The sequence below is a fragment of the Schistocerca serialis genome, chromosome 1, assembly GCF_023864345.2.
Source record: "Schistocerca serialis cubense isolate TAMUIC-IGC-003099 chromosome 1, iqSchSeri2.2, whole genome shotgun sequence".
Taxonomy (NCBI): Eukaryota; Metazoa; Arthropoda; class Insecta; order Orthoptera; family Acrididae; genus Schistocerca; species Schistocerca serialis.
Window position 1 is genome coordinate 919702013 of NC_064638.1, and position 18685 is coordinate 919720697.

General features: G+C 45.4%; 1 protein-coding gene across 1 annotated transcript in view; it reads right to left on the reverse strand.

Annotated features, from left to right (window-relative positions):
* Nucleotides 1-3273: 3273 nt before the first annotated feature.
* LOC126448207 (cilia- and flagella-associated protein 65) overlaps nt 3274-18685 on the reverse strand; it is a 170905-nt gene continuing 155493 nt past the window's right edge. The window contains exon 12 of the mRNA XM_050090995.1: nt 3274-3597. Within this exon, the coding sequence (XP_049946952.1) occupies nt 3274-3597 (324 nt within the window). The remainder of the gene's footprint in view (nt 3598-18685) is intronic.

Below are 18685 nucleotides of genomic sequence, written 5' to 3' on the forward strand. Positions count from 1 at the left end.
GGAAACTTTATTGACACATTCCTGGGGTCAGATACATCACATGATCACACTGACAGAACCACAGGCACATAGACACAGGCGACAGAGCATGCACAATGTCGGCACTAGTACAGTGTATATCCACCTTTCGCAGCAATGCAGGCTGCTATTCTCCCATGGAGACGATCGTAGAGATGCTGGATGTAGTCCTGTGGAACGGCTTGCCATGCCATTTCCACCTGGCGCCTCAGTTGGACCAGCGTTCGTGCTGGACGTGCAGACCGCGTGAGACGACGCTTCATCCAGTCCCAAACATGCTCAATGGGGGACAGATCTGGAGATCTTGCTGGCCAGGGTAGTTGACTTACACCTTCTAGAGCACGTTGGGTGGCACGGGATACATGCGGACGTGCATTGTCCTGATGGAACAGCAAGTTCCCTTGCCGGTCTAGGAATGGTAGAACGATGGGTTCGATGACGGTTTGGATGTACCGTGCACTATTCAGTGTCCCCTCGACGATCACCAGTGGTGTACGGCCAGTGTAGGAGATCGCTCCCCACACCATGATGCCGGGTGTTGGCCCTGTGTGCCTCGGTCGTATGCAGTCCTGATTGTGGCGCTCACCTGCACGGCGCCAAACACGCATACGACCATCATTGGCACCAAGGCAGAAGCGACTCTCATCGCTGAAGACGACACGTCTCCATTCGTCCCTCCATTCACGCCTGTCGCGACACCACTGGAGGCGGGCTGCACGATGTTGGGGCGTGAGCGGAAGACGGCCTAACGGTGTGCGGGACCGTAGCCCGGCTTCATGGAGACGGTTGCGAATGGTCCTCGCCGATACCCCAGGAGCAACAGTGTCCCTAATTTGCTGGGAAGTGGCGGTGCGGTCCCCTACGGTCTTGGCGTGCATCCATGCGTCGCTGCGGTCCGGTCCCAGGTCGACGGGCACGTGCACCTTCCGCCGACCACTGGCGACAACATGGATGTACTGTGGAGACCTCACGCCCCACGTGTTGAGCAATTCGGCGGTACGTCCACCCGGCCTCCCGCATGCCCACTATACGCCCTCGCTCAAAGTCCGCCAACTGCACATACGGTTCACGTCCACGCTGTCGCGGCATGCTACCAGTGTTAAAGACTGCGATGGAGCTCCGTATGCCACGGCAAACTGGCTGACACTGACGGCGGCGGTGCACAAATGCTGCGCAGCTAGCGCCATTCGACGGCCAACACCGCGGTTCCTGGTGTGTCCGCTGTGCCGTGCGTGTGATCATTGCTTGTACAGCCCTGTCGCAGTGTCCGGAGCAAGTATGGTGGGTCTGACACACCGGTGTCAATGTGTTCTTTATTCCATTTCCAGGAGTGTATATGAGTCGTTGTCTTCATTCGGTGCTACCTGAGACCTGGAGTATTCCACACGAGTGTCGGTTTGAGGTAGCAACTGATAAAGGCAACAAGTCATGTTCTCGGAATATTGTATACAAACGACACAGGTATCTGGCAGAACACCTGACACCACAAGTTGTCAACAGAACACCGGGATAGCCCGACATATTAAATGTAGTTCATCTTTTAAATGCCATATTAGCGAATAGGAGTAGTACAGAACATATTGAAAATAAGATATGAGAATTAAACTCAATCCTTTGGCGTAATAAGATCACGGCAGAATGAAGAAATATTGTATAGAACATAAAAAGTACTGAATATACGCGTCAGAAGTTTGAGACATGTGAGAAGAGAGGAAACGATCAGTTGCTGTCCAAACCGAAGGCTGGCATCTGAACATCATAAATGAACAAATCCGAAAAATGGTACAAGAGAAAGAGAACATACTGAGAGGAAGGTATTACTATAGTATGGTTATTTAGAATGAATGGATGATTATAGACGGTCAAAAAAGGTGGATCCCATAGGGGAACAGGAAACTAGACCGACCGCCTAGAAGACGGGCGACATGTGTCAATAAAGATATAGACACTAATATCCTCTGAGAGGAGAGCTGGCAAGACTGTTAGGTGTAGAGGCTGAGTGGCCGTGCTGTTCTAGGCGCTTCAGTCTGGAACCACGTGACCGCTACGGTTGCAGGTTCGAATCCTGCCTCGGGCATGGATGTGTGTGATGTCCTTAGGTTAGTTAGATTCAATAAGTTATAAGTTCTAGGGGAATGATGACCACAGCTGTTAAGTCCCATAGTGCTCAGAGGATTTTGAACCTGTTCAAATGTTCAAATGTGTGTGAAATCTTATGGGACTTAACTGCTAAGGTCATCAGTCCCTAAGCTTACACACTACTTAACCGAAACTATCCTAAGAGAGCAGCCGCACAGCCCATGACTGCAGTGCATGAGACCGCTCGGCTAATCCCGCGCGGCGTACACAGCCTGTGCCCCAGTGCCGTTAGGAATGCGGCTATGAAAATTAACGGCCGCGGATTACGTTCCAAAAACCACTGCATTCATTAAAAATAGTCTTCCCCTGAATTAATACACAGCTGAAATTGTTTTAAAACTGTTTTTACATAGTGCAGTAGTCCTTTTTTGGAACTGCAGTACAAGTTTCCTCGAAGTCCTTAATTACGTCGGAACGGTGTCCTTCCACTACCAACTTCAATTTTGGGAACAACCGAAAGTTGGTCGGGGCCAAATCCGACGAATGCGATGGTAATCCGTTTTCACGCCGGCCAGAGTGGCCGAGCGGTTCTAGGCGCTGCAGTCCGGAACCGCGCGACCGCTACTGTCGCAGGTTCGAATCCTGCCTCGAACATGGATGTGTATGTTGTCTTTAGATTAGTTAGGTTTAAGTAGTTCTGAGTTCTAGGGGACTGATGACCTCAGAAGTTAAGTCCCATAGTGCTCAGGGCCATTTGAACCAGCCATTTTTGATCCGTTTTCTGGCCAAAAAATCGCCCACGATCTTCGCTTTCTGGGCTGGGACGTTGTCATGGAAGATTGACCATGAACTTGCCTCTCGGTATTTGGGTCGAATTCGACGAATTTTCGCCTAAGGACACAAAAATTATATTGCGTTGCTGCTCCAACGCCAATTTTCGACGAGTGTCAGACATGTACTGATACATCAGCGGCCAGGTCGCCTGCTGCAAGGCTGTTGTTGCAGCATCAAGGACGGCAATGCCGCAACTCGCCCGAAGATAGCATTGCAGTTTGGGATTTCACACGAGCTGTCCTAACGGGGCTGGGACACGCTGCGTATATTTTACTGGAAAACATTGGCCTCCTACTGCAAATGAAGCTCGACAAGCAACGTGTAGGCGGAGGATTGAGACGCTCACTGTTGCCACTTGTAGGAGTAGATGGTGTCGGAGGTGGTGTTGTTGATGAAGAAGATGCGGTGAGCGGTGGCGTAGGTGGGGAGGGCGTGCAGCGTGATGAGGTCCGCGGACAGGCGGACTGGCGGCGCGGGCGCTGCCGGTGGCAGTGCATGGGGCGAGGGCGGCGGCAGGGGCGCGGCCTCCCGCTGGTCGAAGAGGTAGCAGGCGGGCGCCAGGCTGTGAGGGCGGGCGCCACCGAGCGACACCACGCCCTCCCCGCTCGCCGTCAGCAGGCACCGTCTCGCGTCTTCTCCGCTCCCCAGCATCACCTCCACAGTCTCCTGCAACCCGACACGTGACACTGTAATCTATCAGTAATCTGAAGAGCGAGCAGGCTAGTCCCCACTCCCTCTACTCCACTGCGCCCCAATGAGCACCGACACGGAGGTGACAACAAGTCACGGGATAGCGATATGTACATACACAAATGGCGGAAGTAATGCCTGCTCAAGGTATAAAAGGGCTCTGCATTGGTGGATCTGTCGTTTGTACTCAGGTAATTCATGTGAAAGGGTTTCCGACGTCATTATGGCGCAGAGGGGACGTAACAGATTTTCAATGTGGAATTGCAGTTGCAGCCAGATACACATCGTTATAGAATTTAATTTTCTGAGACCTCCGGTGTCAAGACAGTGCCGAGAATACTAAATTTCAGGCATTACCTCTCACCACGGACAACACAGTGGCTGACGGCCTTCACTTAACAACCGAAAGCAGCGGCGTTTGTGTAGACTTGTCAGCTCTGACAGACAAGCAACTCTGCGTGAAGTAACCGCAGAAATCAGTGTAAGGCGTACGACGAACGTATACATTAGGGGAACGCGGGAAAAATGTGGCGTTATTGGGCTATGGCAACAGACGACCGACGCGACTGCCTTTGCTAACAGCACGACACCGCCTGCAGCGCCTCTCCTGAGCTGGTGACCAAATCGGTAGGACCCTAGGCGACTGGAAAACCTATGGATGGATGAGTCCCGATTTCAGTTGGTAAGAGCTGATGATACGGTTCGAGTGGGGTGCAGACCCCACGAAACCGGGAACCCAAGTTGTCAACAAGGCACTGTGTAAACCGGTGGTGGTTCCAGAATGGTGCGGGCGGTGTTCACATGGAAAGGACTAGGTCCTCTAGTCCAACTAAACCGATCATTGGCCGTAAATTGTTTCATTCGGCTACTTGGAGACCACTTGCAGCCATTCATGGACTTCATGCCGTGTCACCGGCTCACAATTGTTTGCAATTGGTTTGAAGAACGTCCTGGAAAATTGGAGCGAATGATCTGGCTACCTAGATCACCCGACATGACTCTCATCGAAAGTTTATGGGACGTAATCGAGAGGTCAGTTCGTGCACAAAATCCTGCACCGGCAACACGTTAGCAGTTATGGGCGGCTATAAAGGCAGCATGGCTCAGTATTTCTATGGGGGACAGTCAGTGAGTAATTGAGTCCACGCCGTCGAGTTTCTACACCACGCGGGGCAAAAGGAGGTCCGACACGTCATACATACACAACATAGTCATGTGTAGGGACTGTGTTTGTTGTGAGCGGACGCAAGGAGAATTGGCCACTCTTCGGGGGCAGGTGGAGGCTTTGTCTGTTAGGCTCATCGAGCTCGAGGCGCAGGCGTCGGCTCGTAGTGGCGTTGGGGCAACTGTGGTGAGACCTATGCCTACTTCGGTGGCCTTGGAATCACATGGAACCCCTGATGTCGCTGCGTCTTCCGGCAGTGAGCATCTTACCGGTCAGCCATCACTCCAGGGTGAATGGCGGACAGTGGTGGGCTCGCGCGTGCCTGGCCGAAAGGCGAAGGTGGGATCTGGCCGCGTGGCAGCTGCCTTACCCCTTTCCAACAGGTACGGGGTGCTTCCTAGTGGTGATGACATCGTTTCCGAGCCACCACAGGGTGCCTCGCCTGTTGGGCCAGTGGCCGATTCTCCGGCAAGGTCCCGACAGTCACAGAGGGCGGGCCTATTAGTTATAGGGAGCTCCAACGTTAGGCGGGTTATGGAGCCCCTCAGGAAAATAGCGGGTAGGTCGGGGAAGAATGCCAGTGTGCACTCGGTGTGCTTGCCGGGGGGTCTCGTCCGTAATGTGGAGGAGGCCCTTCCGGCAGCTATTGAACGCACTGGGTGTGACCGGCTGCAGATAGTAGCACATGTCGGAACGAATGACGCCTGCCGCTTGGGTTCTGAGGCTATCCTTGGTTCCTTCCGGCGGCTGGCTGATTTGGTGAAGACAACCAGCATCGCACGCGAAGTGCAAGCTGAGCTTAATATCTGCAGCATAGTGCCCAGAGTCGATCGCGGTCCTCTGGTTTGGAGCCGTGTGGAGGGTCTAAACCAGAGGCTCAGACGACTCTGCGACTATAATGGTTGCAAATTCATCGACCTCCGTTATTGGGTGGAGAACTGTAGGGCCCCCCTAGACAGGTCAGGCGTGCACTACACACCGGAAGCAGCTACTAGGGTAGCAGAGTACGTGTGGCGTGCACACGGGGGTTTTTTAGGTTAGAGGGACCCCCCCTTGGGCGAAACGATAAAATACCTGACGGCTTACCAGAGAGGACATTATCATCGTTGATAAAGAATGTCCGTCCTCAGAGACCAAAAACAGGAAAAGTTAACGTAATATTGGTAAACTGCAGGAGTATCCAGGGCAAGGTTCCTGAATTAGTATCTCTTATTGAAGGAAATAGTGCGCACATAGTATTAGGAACGGAAAGTTGGTTAAAACCGGAAGTGAACAGTAACGAAATCCTAGACACAGAATGGAATATATACCGCAAGGATAGGATAAACGCCAATGGTGGAGGAGTATTTATAGCAGTAAAGAATTCAATAATATCCAGTGAAGTTATTAGCGAATGCGAATGTGAAATAATCTGGGTTAAGTTAAGTATCAAAGGTGGGTCAGATATGATAGTCGGATGCTTCTATAGACCACCTGCATCAGCAACCGTAGTAGTTGAGCGCCTCAGAGAGAACCTGCAGAACGTCTTGAAGAAGTTTCGTGATCATACTATTGTAATAGGGGGAGACTTCAATCTACCAGGTATAGAATGGGATAGTCACACAATCAGAACTGGAGCCAGGGACAGAGACTCTTGTGACATTATCCTGACTGCCTTGTCCGAGAATTACTTCGAGCAGATAGTTAGAGAACCAACTCGTGAAGCTAACGTTTTAGACCTCATAGCAACAAATAGACCGGAACTTTTCGACTCCGTGAATGTAGAAGAGGGTATCAGTGATCATAAGTCAGTGGTTGCATCAATGACTACAAGTGTAATAAGAAATGCCAAGAAAGGAAGGAAAATATATTTGCTTAACAAGAGTAATAGGGCACAAATCGCAGAATATCTGAGTGACCACCATCAAACGTTCATTTCTGAGGAAGAGGATGTGGAACAAAAATGGAAAAAATTCAGAAACATCGTCCAGTACGCCTTAGATAAGTTCGTACCGACTAAGGTCCAAAGCGAGGGGAAAGATCCACCGTGGTATAACAATCATGTACGAAAGGTACTACGGAAACAAAGAAAGCTTCATCATAGGTTTAAGAGTAGTCGAATCATAGCTGATAAGGAAAAGCTGAACGAAGCGAAAAAGAGCGTAAAGAGAGCAATGAGAGAAGCATTCAACGAATTCGAACATAAAACATTGGCAAACAATCTAAACAAGAACCCTAAAAAGTTTTGGTCATATGTAAAATCGGTAAGCGGATCTAAATCCCCTATTCAGTCACTCGTTGACCACGATGGCACCGAAACAGAGGACGACCGAAGAAAGGCAGAAATACTGAATTCAGTGTTCCGAAACTGTTTCACTGCGGAAAATCGTAACACGGTCCCTGACTTCAGCCGTCGCACGGACGCCAAAATGGAAAATATTGAAATAAACGATATCGGAATTGAAAAACAACTGCTATCACTTAGTAGCGGAAAAGCATCCGGACCAGACGAGATACCCTTAAGATTCTACAGTGATTATGCTAAAGAACTTGCCCCCTTTCTATCAGCAATTTATCGTAGATCGCTGGAAGAACGTAAAGTACCTAGCGACTGGAAGAAAGCGCAGGTCGTTCCCATTTTCAAGAAGGGTCATAAATCAGATGCGAATAATTATAGGCCTATTTCGCTTACGTCAATCTGCTGTAGAATAATGGAACATGTTTTGTGTTCTCGTATTATGACGTTCTTAGATAATACAAATCTCCTTCATCATAACCAACATGGATTCCGCAAACAGAGATCATGTGAAACTCAGCTCGCCCTATTTGCCCAAGAAATTCACAGTGCCGTAGACACTGGCGAGCAGATTGATGCCGTATTCCTGGACTTCAGGAAGGCATTTGATACGGTTCCGCACTTACGTTTAGTGAAAAAAATACGAGCTTACGGAATATCGGACCAGGTTTGTGATTGGATTCAGGATTTCCTAGAAGAAAGAACACAACATGTCATTCTTAACGGTTCAAAATCTGCAGATGTAGAGGTAATTTCGGGAGTACCGCAGGGAAGCGTGATAGGACCTTTATTGTTTACAATATACATAAATGACTTAGTTGACAACATCGGTAGCTCCGTGAGGCTATTTGCAGATGACACGGTTGTCTACAAGAAAGTAGCAACATCAGAAGACTCGTACGTACTCCAGGAGGACCTGCAGAGGATTAATGCATGGTGCGACAGCTGGCAGCTTTCCCTAAACGTAGATAAATGTAATATAATGCGCATACATAGGGGCAGAAATCCATTCCAGTACGATTATGCCATAGGTGGTAAATCATTGGAAGCGGTAACGACCGTAAAATACTTAGGAGTTACTATCCGGAGCGATCTCAAGTGGAATGATCACATAAAACAAATAGTGGGAAAAGCAGGCGCCAGGTTGAGATTCATAGGAAGAATTCTAAGAAAATGTGACTCATCGACGAAAGAAGTAGCTTACAAAACGCTTGTTCGTCCGATTCTTGAGTATTGCTCATCAGTATGGGACCCTTACCAGGTTGGATTAATAGAGGAGATAGACATGATCCAGCGAAAAGCAGCGCGATTCGTCATGGGGACATTTAGTCAGCGCGAGAGCGTTACGGAGATGCTGAACAAGCTCCAGTGGCGGACACTTCAAGAAAGGCGTTACGCAATACGGAGAGGTTTATTATCGAAATTACGAGAGAGCACATTCCGGGAAGAGATGGGCAACATATTACTACCGCCCACATATATCTCGCGTAATGATCACAACGAAAAGATCCGAGAAATTAGAGCAAATACGGAGACTTACAAGCAGTCGTTCTTTCCACGCACAATTCGTGAATGGAACAGGGAAGGGGGGATCAGATAGTGGTACAATAAGTACCCTCCGCCACACACCGTAAGGTGGCTCGCGGAGTATAGATGTAGATGTAGATGTAGATGTCGGGAGTTTATACCATGACTTCTGTCATCTCAGTAGACAGCTAGAGTTCCAAACTCGCGACCCTGAGGCGCGTGTGGCCCTGATAGGTTATTTGTGCGGTCCGAACCATCAATGCAACGACATGTAAATATCGTGTCAGTTTATACGCAGGCGCACAAAACACGAATAGGAGGAGGAGGAGGAGGAGATTAGTGTTTAACGTCCCGTCGACAGCGAGGTCATTAGAGACGGAGCGCAAGCTCGGGTGAGGGATGGATGGGGAAGGAAATCGGCCGTGCCCTTTCAAAGGAACCATCCCGGCATTTTCCTGAGGCGATTTAGGGAAATCACGGAAAACCTAAATCAGGATGGCCGGAGACGGGATTGAACCGTCGTCCTCCCGAATGCGAGTCACGAATAGCCATGAATATTTTGGTAAGCGGCTACCACATGACATATGTGAAGAGAATAAAAGGAGATGCCACTCAGCTGTTTTGCAGACTTCTCTCTTTAAAATGCGCTGCAGTGGGTCCCATGGATCAACAGCGTTTGCTTTGAAAAACAGAAGTGACCTCTACTACGCATTCAAGCACAAACAACAGATCGATCTCCATCAGTCAAGTGAGGGCTCTCACCATCGCTTCGTCGCTTTGTTGCCTAGATCTGCTCGACATTTATGGCTATGACGTCACGATGCTTTTCACCGGCACTGTGTTCTGCCGGAGGACTCCTTAGAGTACCCCTAAGATGCTGTAAGTCCGATCTCCAGTGACCTACTGGTAAAAATTTTTCCTTTAATAATACTCAGTTTCCTGCACGATGAAAGTTCTCAGTAGTAAAGCAGCTAAACAGGGAGAAAGGGATAATGTAGACAATTTTAAACCTATTTCTATACCATCAGTGTTTGCTTAAGTTATTGAAAAGTCTATGTATAGAAGGATAATTAATCATTTTATTTCACATACTTTGCTATCAAATCTATAGTTTGCTTTTAGAAGTCGTTTAACAACTGAAAATGCTATATTCTCTTTTCCCTGTGAGGTACTGGATGGGTTAAACAAAAGATTTCGAACGCTAGGCATCCTTTTTGATTTAACTACGGCGTTTGACTGTGTTGATAGCAAATTATTGCACCAGAAGTTGGACCATTATGGAATACAGGAAGTAGCTCACAGTTGGTTCACCTCTTACTTTAATAACAGACAGCAAAAGGTGATTCTCGACAGCGCTGAGATTGGCTATGATGTGGAGTCTCAGTGGGGCACGATTAAATGGGCGGTGGGGGCCCTAGGGATCAGTGCTGATAAGACTCCTGTTTCTTATTTACATAAATGATATGCCCTCCAATATTACAGGTGATTCTACAATGCTTCTGTTTGCTGATGACATTCTGCTTGGTAGTGCAGGATGTTGAGTGCAACGTTGGCACTGTTTCAAATAGTGCAGTTCAAGACATAAGTTCATGGCTTGTAGAAGATAAACTAACACTAAGTCACAGTAAGACTGAGTTTTTGCTGTTTCTAACACACAATTCAACAAAACCCGACGTTTTATTTTCGCAGAATAGGCATATGATTAGTGAAACTCAACAGTTCAAATTTCTAGGTGTTCAGATAGATAGTAAACTGTCGTGGGAAGCCCACGTTCAGTATCTTGTTCAGAGACTTAATGCTGGCATTTTTACTATTCGTACAGTACCTGAAGTAAGTGATAGTTCAACCCGAAAGGTAATCTACTTTGCTTACTTTCGTTCGCTCATGACGTATGGTATTACATTCTCAAAGGACATTTTTGGCTCAGAAACGGGCGGTTCGCGAAGTTCGCGAACTTTTGTCGACCCTGTTCATTAGTTTGGGTATTTTGACATTTGCATCTCAATATATATATTCTTTGCTGACGTTTCTTTTTAGCAGTATCAGCTTATTCCCAAGAATTAGTAGCTTTCACTCATTTAATACTAGGCCGAAATCCAATCCACATTTGGTTCGCACTTCCTTGAATCTTGTGCAGAAAGGCGTGCAGTATACGCTGCATACATTTTCAGTAAGCTACCACAAGAATTCAAAAGTCTTAGCAGTAATCCACGCGCTTTAAAATCGAAACTGAAGAGGTTCCTCACGGGTCACTCCTATTCTATCGAGGAGTTCCTTGAGAAATTAAGCTGATTCCATTGTTATATTATTGATTGCGCTTACATAAACTTATGGATTGTCATTTTTGGGTTCATTAACATTTTATTTTATCTGTTATTATTTTTAGGTTGTAATTTCATGTACTGACACGTTCCATGATCTTAGAAATTTGCTCCTTAATTTGGTCTTACAGAACTAGATGTGTAAGATAAAAAAAAGCGAAGCCCCCCTTAAGATCATGCAGATTTAAGGAAAACAACGTCGTGCAACGGAAACGTCTTGTTGAAGGAAATCTATTAGGTGTGTTCCAATTAAGCATGAAAGTACGGGTGCCACATTTCAAATGGAGATACTAATAAAGAGTTATATCTAACTACAGAGGAAAGTAGCATTCACTATAACAAATTGGTTTATTACCATAAGGCATCAAACAAAATGATTTACCCGCTGAATCAAGAATATAAACATTTAATATGTGGATAAAAGGATTGTAATTATCTTTGGTGTGACGTCATAAGCGAGTGACTGCGTGTGCGATCGCTCTCTAAGTTTTCATATATTTTTAGGTTTCAGCTACATATTTTAACGGGTTTTGTGATAATATTTACTATATAAGTGACGTATTAGTGGTTTCTTCATTCACCTCTGCCTTTCTTGTGTTGTGACCTGATATTTGTGAGTGTTTCGTATCGAGCAACTTAACCTCTTGCCCGTGTTTACATTCCGCACTGACCAGTTGCAGCTGTAGCCGCGCATCGAAAGCTAAGTACTAATTTATTGTTTGTGTATATTGGTTTATTTAGGAACTTTAATAGTCTTCAACCGGTGTTTCTGGTGTTTTCTGGTGAAATAATTTCAGAAGAACCTTTTGGGAACTGTTTTCAGCTTCGTTACTGTGTCATTAGACGTATGATTCTCTTTCTGTATTAGTCTTTTGTTATATTCACATTTGTTGTTTATTAATACTGTTAATAATAGTAGTTACTTCCCTTGTAGAGTAAGTTTGTGATTATTGTAGTCAGGTTTTTAACATCTTCTTATTGTAGTAGCGGAACTTAGAAAAAGTAAAATTTTACCATGAGTGAGAAGTGTGGGCTTTGCTGTAGGTTCGTGAGTAGTGGATTGCTGTGTGAGACTTGTTCGAAGTATTTTCACTGGGGGAAATGCAGTGGGGAAGCCAGTGGGCATTCTGGTGAGATCCTCTCCTGGAACTGCAGGTTATGTAGCAAGAGTAAGTTAATAGAGGAGATGGAGCGTAAGATCTGTACCCTTCAGGTGCAGTTGAAAAACGCACAGGAGGAGCTAGATAGGATGAGGAGGGAGAAGGGGGTTGGGGAATGGGAGCTGGCTGTTGGCAAGAGATCTGCTAGGAGAAGAAGATTTTCAGATAGTTTTACTATTGGTGTTTACAATAGATATGACCAACTGTCAGAGTCTAGTGGTGAGGAATCTCTAGTAGCTGTAGATGTAGGAAGTATGCAGCAGACCTCAGTAGTTACTGTGCCTAGAACAGTTGCAAAGTCGAAGAGGAAGAAGAAGGTTCTGCTGTTAGGTAGTTCTCATGGCAGAGGTGTAGGCCAGCAGTTGCAGGAAGTGCTGGGGAGTGAGTACCAGGTCACCAGCATTGTGAAGCCTAATGCAGGGTTGGCTCAGGTGACTGTTAACATAGGGGGGTTACGTAGGGATTTTACTAATGAGGATCAGGTAGTGATTGTGGGTGGGGCTGGCAATAGTATTGATAGGGATGGGGAGTATAACATAGATGGTGACCTGGAAAAGATAGCCACTAAGACCGGCAACACGAATGTGCATTTCGTGGAACTGTTTCAGCGTCACGATCGGCCTCATCTTAATACAGCCGTCAGGCGTAATAACATGAGACTTGGGGGTGCGCTGATGACAGAAAGTATGGGTCACATTTCAGTGGTGTCGGTGGAGTCTATCAGCAGGACAGGTTTCACTAGACATGGCATGCACCTCAACAGGTATGGGAAGGGTAGGTTAGCAAAGCTTATAGGTGACAGCATAGGTGGGGTTGGTGGGATCACTCATGGGAAAATTCCTGCAGTAGTGGGTGTTAGAGCTGCACCTTTTTTAGACTGAAGTCAGCTGATAGGTATTCCTGCTTAAGGGAAGTCTCTCTAACAAGGGAATCACTTTTGACAAAGCTTAGGAATCCGAGTAATGAGGTAATTAGTATATTTCATCAAAATATACAAGGTATTAGAGATAAAGTTAGTGAACTGCTTATAGATGTTGACTCTGAAATTATTGGTTTATCTGAACACTTCTTAAATAAGGAGATAATTCAGAGGCTTCCTTTACCAGGATACAGGTTGGCTGGCAGCTTTTCGAGGAGCTCTTTGCGGTATGGGGGAGTAGCCATGTATGTGAAAAACGGCATCCCATTTGAGTCAACTGATGTTTCAAAGTGCTGCACTGAAATGGTGTTTGAATGTTGTGCAGGTGTGGTTAAATTTAACGGAGCTAAACTTCTAACTGTTGTTATTTATAGATCCCCAGACTCCGATTTCACAACATTTTTGCTAAAGCTAGAGGAGGTTCTTGGTTCACTATATAGGAAATACAAAAAGTTAGTTATATGTGGTGACTTCAATATTAATTGTATAAGTGATTGTGCAAGGAAGAGGATGCTGGTAGACCTCTTTAATTCATATAATCTTATGCAAACCGTATTCTTTCCAACGAGAGTGCAAGGGAACAGTAGAACAACCATAGACAACATTTTTGTTCATTCCTCATTACTAGAAGGGCATTCTGTTAGCAAAAAGGTGAATGGCCTTTCAGATCATGATGCACAAATTTTAACTTTAAAAGATTTTTGTGCTGCAACACGTGTTAAATATAGTCATCAGCTGTTCAGGAAAGCTGATCCAGTTGATAAAGGAACAAGAGTGGCAAGATGTTTATAGCGCTGATACAGTAGACGATAAATATAATGCTTTTCTCAAGACTTTTGTCATGCTCTTTGAAAGTTGCTTTCCGTTAGAACGTTTAAAACAGGGTACTAGCACAAACATGCAGCCTGGGTGGCTGACTTGAGGGATAAGGATATCTTGTAGTCATAAAGGAAGTTGCTGGTCTGCAGAGACAGGTCGAGGATATAGAATCAGTGCGTAGTGGGAATGTCCGTGTTACTGATAAGTCGCATATATGTACAGTATTTAATAATCACTTTCTGAATATAGCAGGTGAACTAAATAGAAACCTAGTCCCAACAGGGAATCATATAGCGCTCTTAGAAAAAAGTGTTCCGAGACTGTTACCTGAAATGCTCCTCCATGATACTGACAAGAGGGAGATTGAGTTAATAATTAAATCACTAAAGACCAAGAACACTCATGGATATGGCGGGGTATCTAGCAGAATACTGAAGTATTGTTCTATGTACGTTAGCCCAGTTCTCAGCCATATCTGTAACTTTTCCTTTAGGAGTGGTCGGTTTCCTGACCGATTAAAATACTCGGTAGTGAAGCCACTTTATAAAAAGGGAGACATTGATAATGTTGACAATTTTAGACCTATTTCTATGCCATCGGTGTTTGCTAAAGTTATCGAGAAGGTTGTATATACAAGGTTACTGGAGCATTTAAATTCACATAATTTGCTGTCAAATGTTCAGTTTGGTTTTACAAATGGTTTAACAACTGAAAATGCTATATTCTCTTTTCTCTGTGAGGTTTTGGACGGATTAAATAAAAGGTTGCGAACGCTAGGTGTTTTCTTTGATTTAACGAAGGCTTTTGACTGTGTTGACCACAAAATATTACTGCAGAAGTTGGACCATTATGGAGTAAGGGGAGTAGCTTACAATTGGTTCGCCTCTTACTTTAAGAATAGAAAGCAGAGGGTAATTCTCTGCAATATTGAGAGTGGTAGTGATGTTCAGTCCCAGTGGGGCACTGTTAAGTGGGGCATTCCCCAAGGGTCGGTGCTGGGGCCACTGCTGTTTCTTATTTATATAAATGATATGCCTTCTAGTACTGCAGGTGATTCAAAAATATTTCTGTTTGCTGATGACACCAGCTTGATAGTGAAGGATCTTGTGTGTAATATTGAAACAGTAACAAATAATGTAGTTCATGAAATAAGTTCGTGGCTTGTGGAAAATAATTTGATGCTAAATCACAGTAAGACTGAGTTTTTACAGTTTCTAACTCACAATTCAACAAGAACCGATATTTTGATCAGACAGAATAGGCATATTATAAGCGAGACGGAACAGTTCAAGTTCCAAGGCGTTCGGATAGATAGTAAGCTGTTGTGGAAAGCCCATGTCCAGGATCTTGTTCAGAAGCTAAATGCTGCTTTATTTACCATTAGAACAGTATCTGAAATAAGTGACACTTCAACACGAAAAGTAGTCTACTTCGCATATTTTCATACGCTTATGTCGTATGGTATTATTTTTTGGGGTAATTCTTCTGATTCAAAAAGGGTATTTTTGGCTCAAAAACAGGCTGTTCGAGCTATATGTGGTGTAAGTTCGAGAACCTCTTGTCGACCCCTATTCAATAATATGGGAATTCTGACATTGCCCTCACAGTATATATTTTCTTTAATGTCGTTTGTTGTTAGCAATATTAGCCTATTCCCAAGAGTTAGCAGCTTTCACTCAGTTAATACTAGGCAGAAATAAAATCTGCATGTAGAATGCACTTCCTTGACTCTTGTGCAGAAGGGAGTGCAGTATTCTGCTGCATCCATTTTCAATAAGCTACCACAAGAGCTCAAAAATCTTAGCAGTAGCCCAAACTCTTTTAAGTCTAAACTGAAGAGTTTCCTCATGGGTCACTCCTTCTATTCTGTCGAGGAGCTCCTGGAAGAGCTAAAAAATTATGCAAATTCCAGTGTTACATTGTTGATTTTCTTCATTTAAACTTACGACTTGTCACCTGAATATGTTTTTTTTATATTTCATTTTATCTGTTTCTAATATCGTGTTATAATTTCATGTATTGACTCGTTCCATGACCATGGAGACTTCTCCTTAATTTGGTCCCACGGAACAATAAATAAATAAATAAAATAAAAAATCTTGCCTTAGAATAAGTGGGCGGACACATGAAAGCATAATCGTAGAACTAAATCGCGAATGCGGTCAATGGTTAGTGGTTTAAACAAAGATCCCCAGAAAAGTAAGTACGAATACCAGTAGAATCGCCAAAGTGCATGATGGAACGACTAGCAAGCTGCGAACGTCAAAACTGTGCAATGAACGTATATCAGCCTCGCGTCCCCTTCGATTAGGCGACTGCTCAGCCAGATCATTCTTACTTCTCTAAAATGGTGTGAATGTGGTAGACGGCTACAGTAACAGCTGGAAATTCAGAGTCCAGGTCGACCTCTGTGCTCAACTCTAATATGGCGACATCCTTCTGTGTGACCCTTCGACAGCAAGCGCTTACTGTCTTCAGAGACTATGCAACAAGTATTGTGTGATTTAACTACTCGAAACGTGGCTGTTTCTGGCAGTGTAGGAGCCTTGCCAGCCAAGTGGGGCAAAACTTGCAAGTTCCGACGAATAATAATTTTGTAAATAAGTATAAGAGAAGGATACGAATACAGCAATATACGTCACTAAGGGAGAAGAGAGGAGAAACTAAGACTAAATGCCAACAAAATTGAAGAAACTGGAAATGAATTGGTCATAGGAATGGCTGATTCAGCAAATGGAAACGTCAAAACAATATTTGATGAAATTAAAAGGAAATTTGTCAACATTAAGAAAGCAGGAGAAATTCCGCTAACTTAGAGGAGGGTGCAAATATGTGCAATGAATACACTTAAGGCCTCATTAGGTGTAGGAACTGTCTACTGATGGGATGTATCAGGAAACGAAAGTTGATTTGGAAGACACAGGAGATCCAGTATTACAGTCATAGTTTGGCAGAGCTTTGATAGACTTGCACTTAAATACGTCAGAAGGCATATATAACATTCCCTCGGAATTTCTAAAATTATTGGGAGAAGTGGCGAACAAACAACGACTTTTCAAGTTGGTGTGTAGAACATGTATGGCTGAAGACATACCACCACACTATCGAGGAAACATCATTTACACAATTCTGAAGATAACAAGGGAAGATAAGTGCAAGAATTACCGTACATTCAGCTTAACTGCTCATACATTCAGTATACAGGGTATTCCGTTTACAGACTTTGAAGACGCATAGTGAGGACCAAGAATGTTAAATTTAGCATAGGCATTCAAGTTCTGAAACGTACTGTTTGCCCGCTACACGCAAAATACCACAACACACATTGCTCTCTCACTCGTGCTGCTTGTCGTCTGTGTCCACTTAGAAGTGGGTCTCGATGTGATGACCACCGACATGAGGCACCTCTGATCCATATTCCAGTACACAAGGTCACCAATCTCTGGTCCTCCAGCATCCGCCGCAGCCGTAAGCAGCGCCAGTAGGTCTTCCTAAGCAGCCACAATGGTCTCGTAAATCAAGGAGTTCATGTGACCCCACAGGCAGTAGTCTTCCGGGTTGAAGTTGGGAGGACGCGCAGGCCAATCAATGGGGCCACCACGACCTTTCCACTATTGCACAAGTTGCTGATCCAGACGATCTCCGAGCTCACGTGAAAAATGAGGCCATGTGCCATCGTGCTGGAACCACATGTTTTGACGCACATGCAGTGGCACATCTACCAAGAGCCCATGCAGTACGCCGTCAGGGAATCGTAAGTACGCGGCCCACGTGAGATGTAGTGGAAAAAGGTGTGGCCCTACCACACGTTAGTTAAGGAACCCTGCTAAAATGTTGAGATCGTATCGTTCCTGAAACCCATGGGGGTGCAAGAACACATGCAGAAGTGGGCTCGTGACGCAAAATTCTGTGGCTGCAACCCTGTACCTTCTGGACGTGGTACAGATGTAGCTGCTGCTCGTGCGGAACACGCTGAACCGTTTGGTTATCCACATTCAGTCTACCTGCTATGTTTCTGGTACTCGTCATTGCTTTGTCTTCAACTGAATGGAGTACAACCTCTTGAAACTCGGGCGTGCTGGTTGTGAATGCACCCGTCTCCGACGCCAACTGGTACACCGTGGCAAAGAGGGAGTGCGCAAGTTTTCCGTATACAACTGACTAGCAGTCCTCCCAAGGCATCGAGCTTCGCCGTACAGTAACATGACGTCGGCGTATTCTGCAAACTTGTAGTTCACTATATCAACAGCTACCCACAAAACGAAATGTATGTACAGCCCGCATTCTGTACTTGTAGTTAAAGCGCCAAAGAAACTGGTATAGGCATGCGTATTCAAATACAGAGACATATAAAGAGGCAGAATACGGCGCTGCGGTCGGAAGACAAGTGCCTGGCGCAGTTGTCAAATCGGTTAGTGCTGCTACAATGTCAGGCTATCAAGATTTAAGTGAGATTGAACGTGGTGTTGTAGTCGGTGCACGAGCGATGGGACACAGTATCTCCAAGGTAGCGGTGATGTGGGGATTTTCCCGTACGACCATTTCACGAGTGTCCCGTGAACATCAGGAATCCGGTAAAACATCAAATCTCTGACGTCGCTGCGGTCGAAAGAAGATCCTGCAAGAACGGGACCAACAACGACTGAAGAGAATCGTCCAATGTGACACAAGTGCAACTCTTCCGCAAGCTGCTGCAGATTTCAACGCTGGGCCATCAACAAGTGTCAACAAAACATTATCGATATGGGCTTTCGGAGCTAAAGGGCCACTCGTGTACCCTTGATGACTGCACGACACAAAGCTTTACGCCTTGCCTGGGCCCATCAACACTGACACTGCTCTGTTAATGACTGGAAACATGTTGCCTGGTCGGACGAG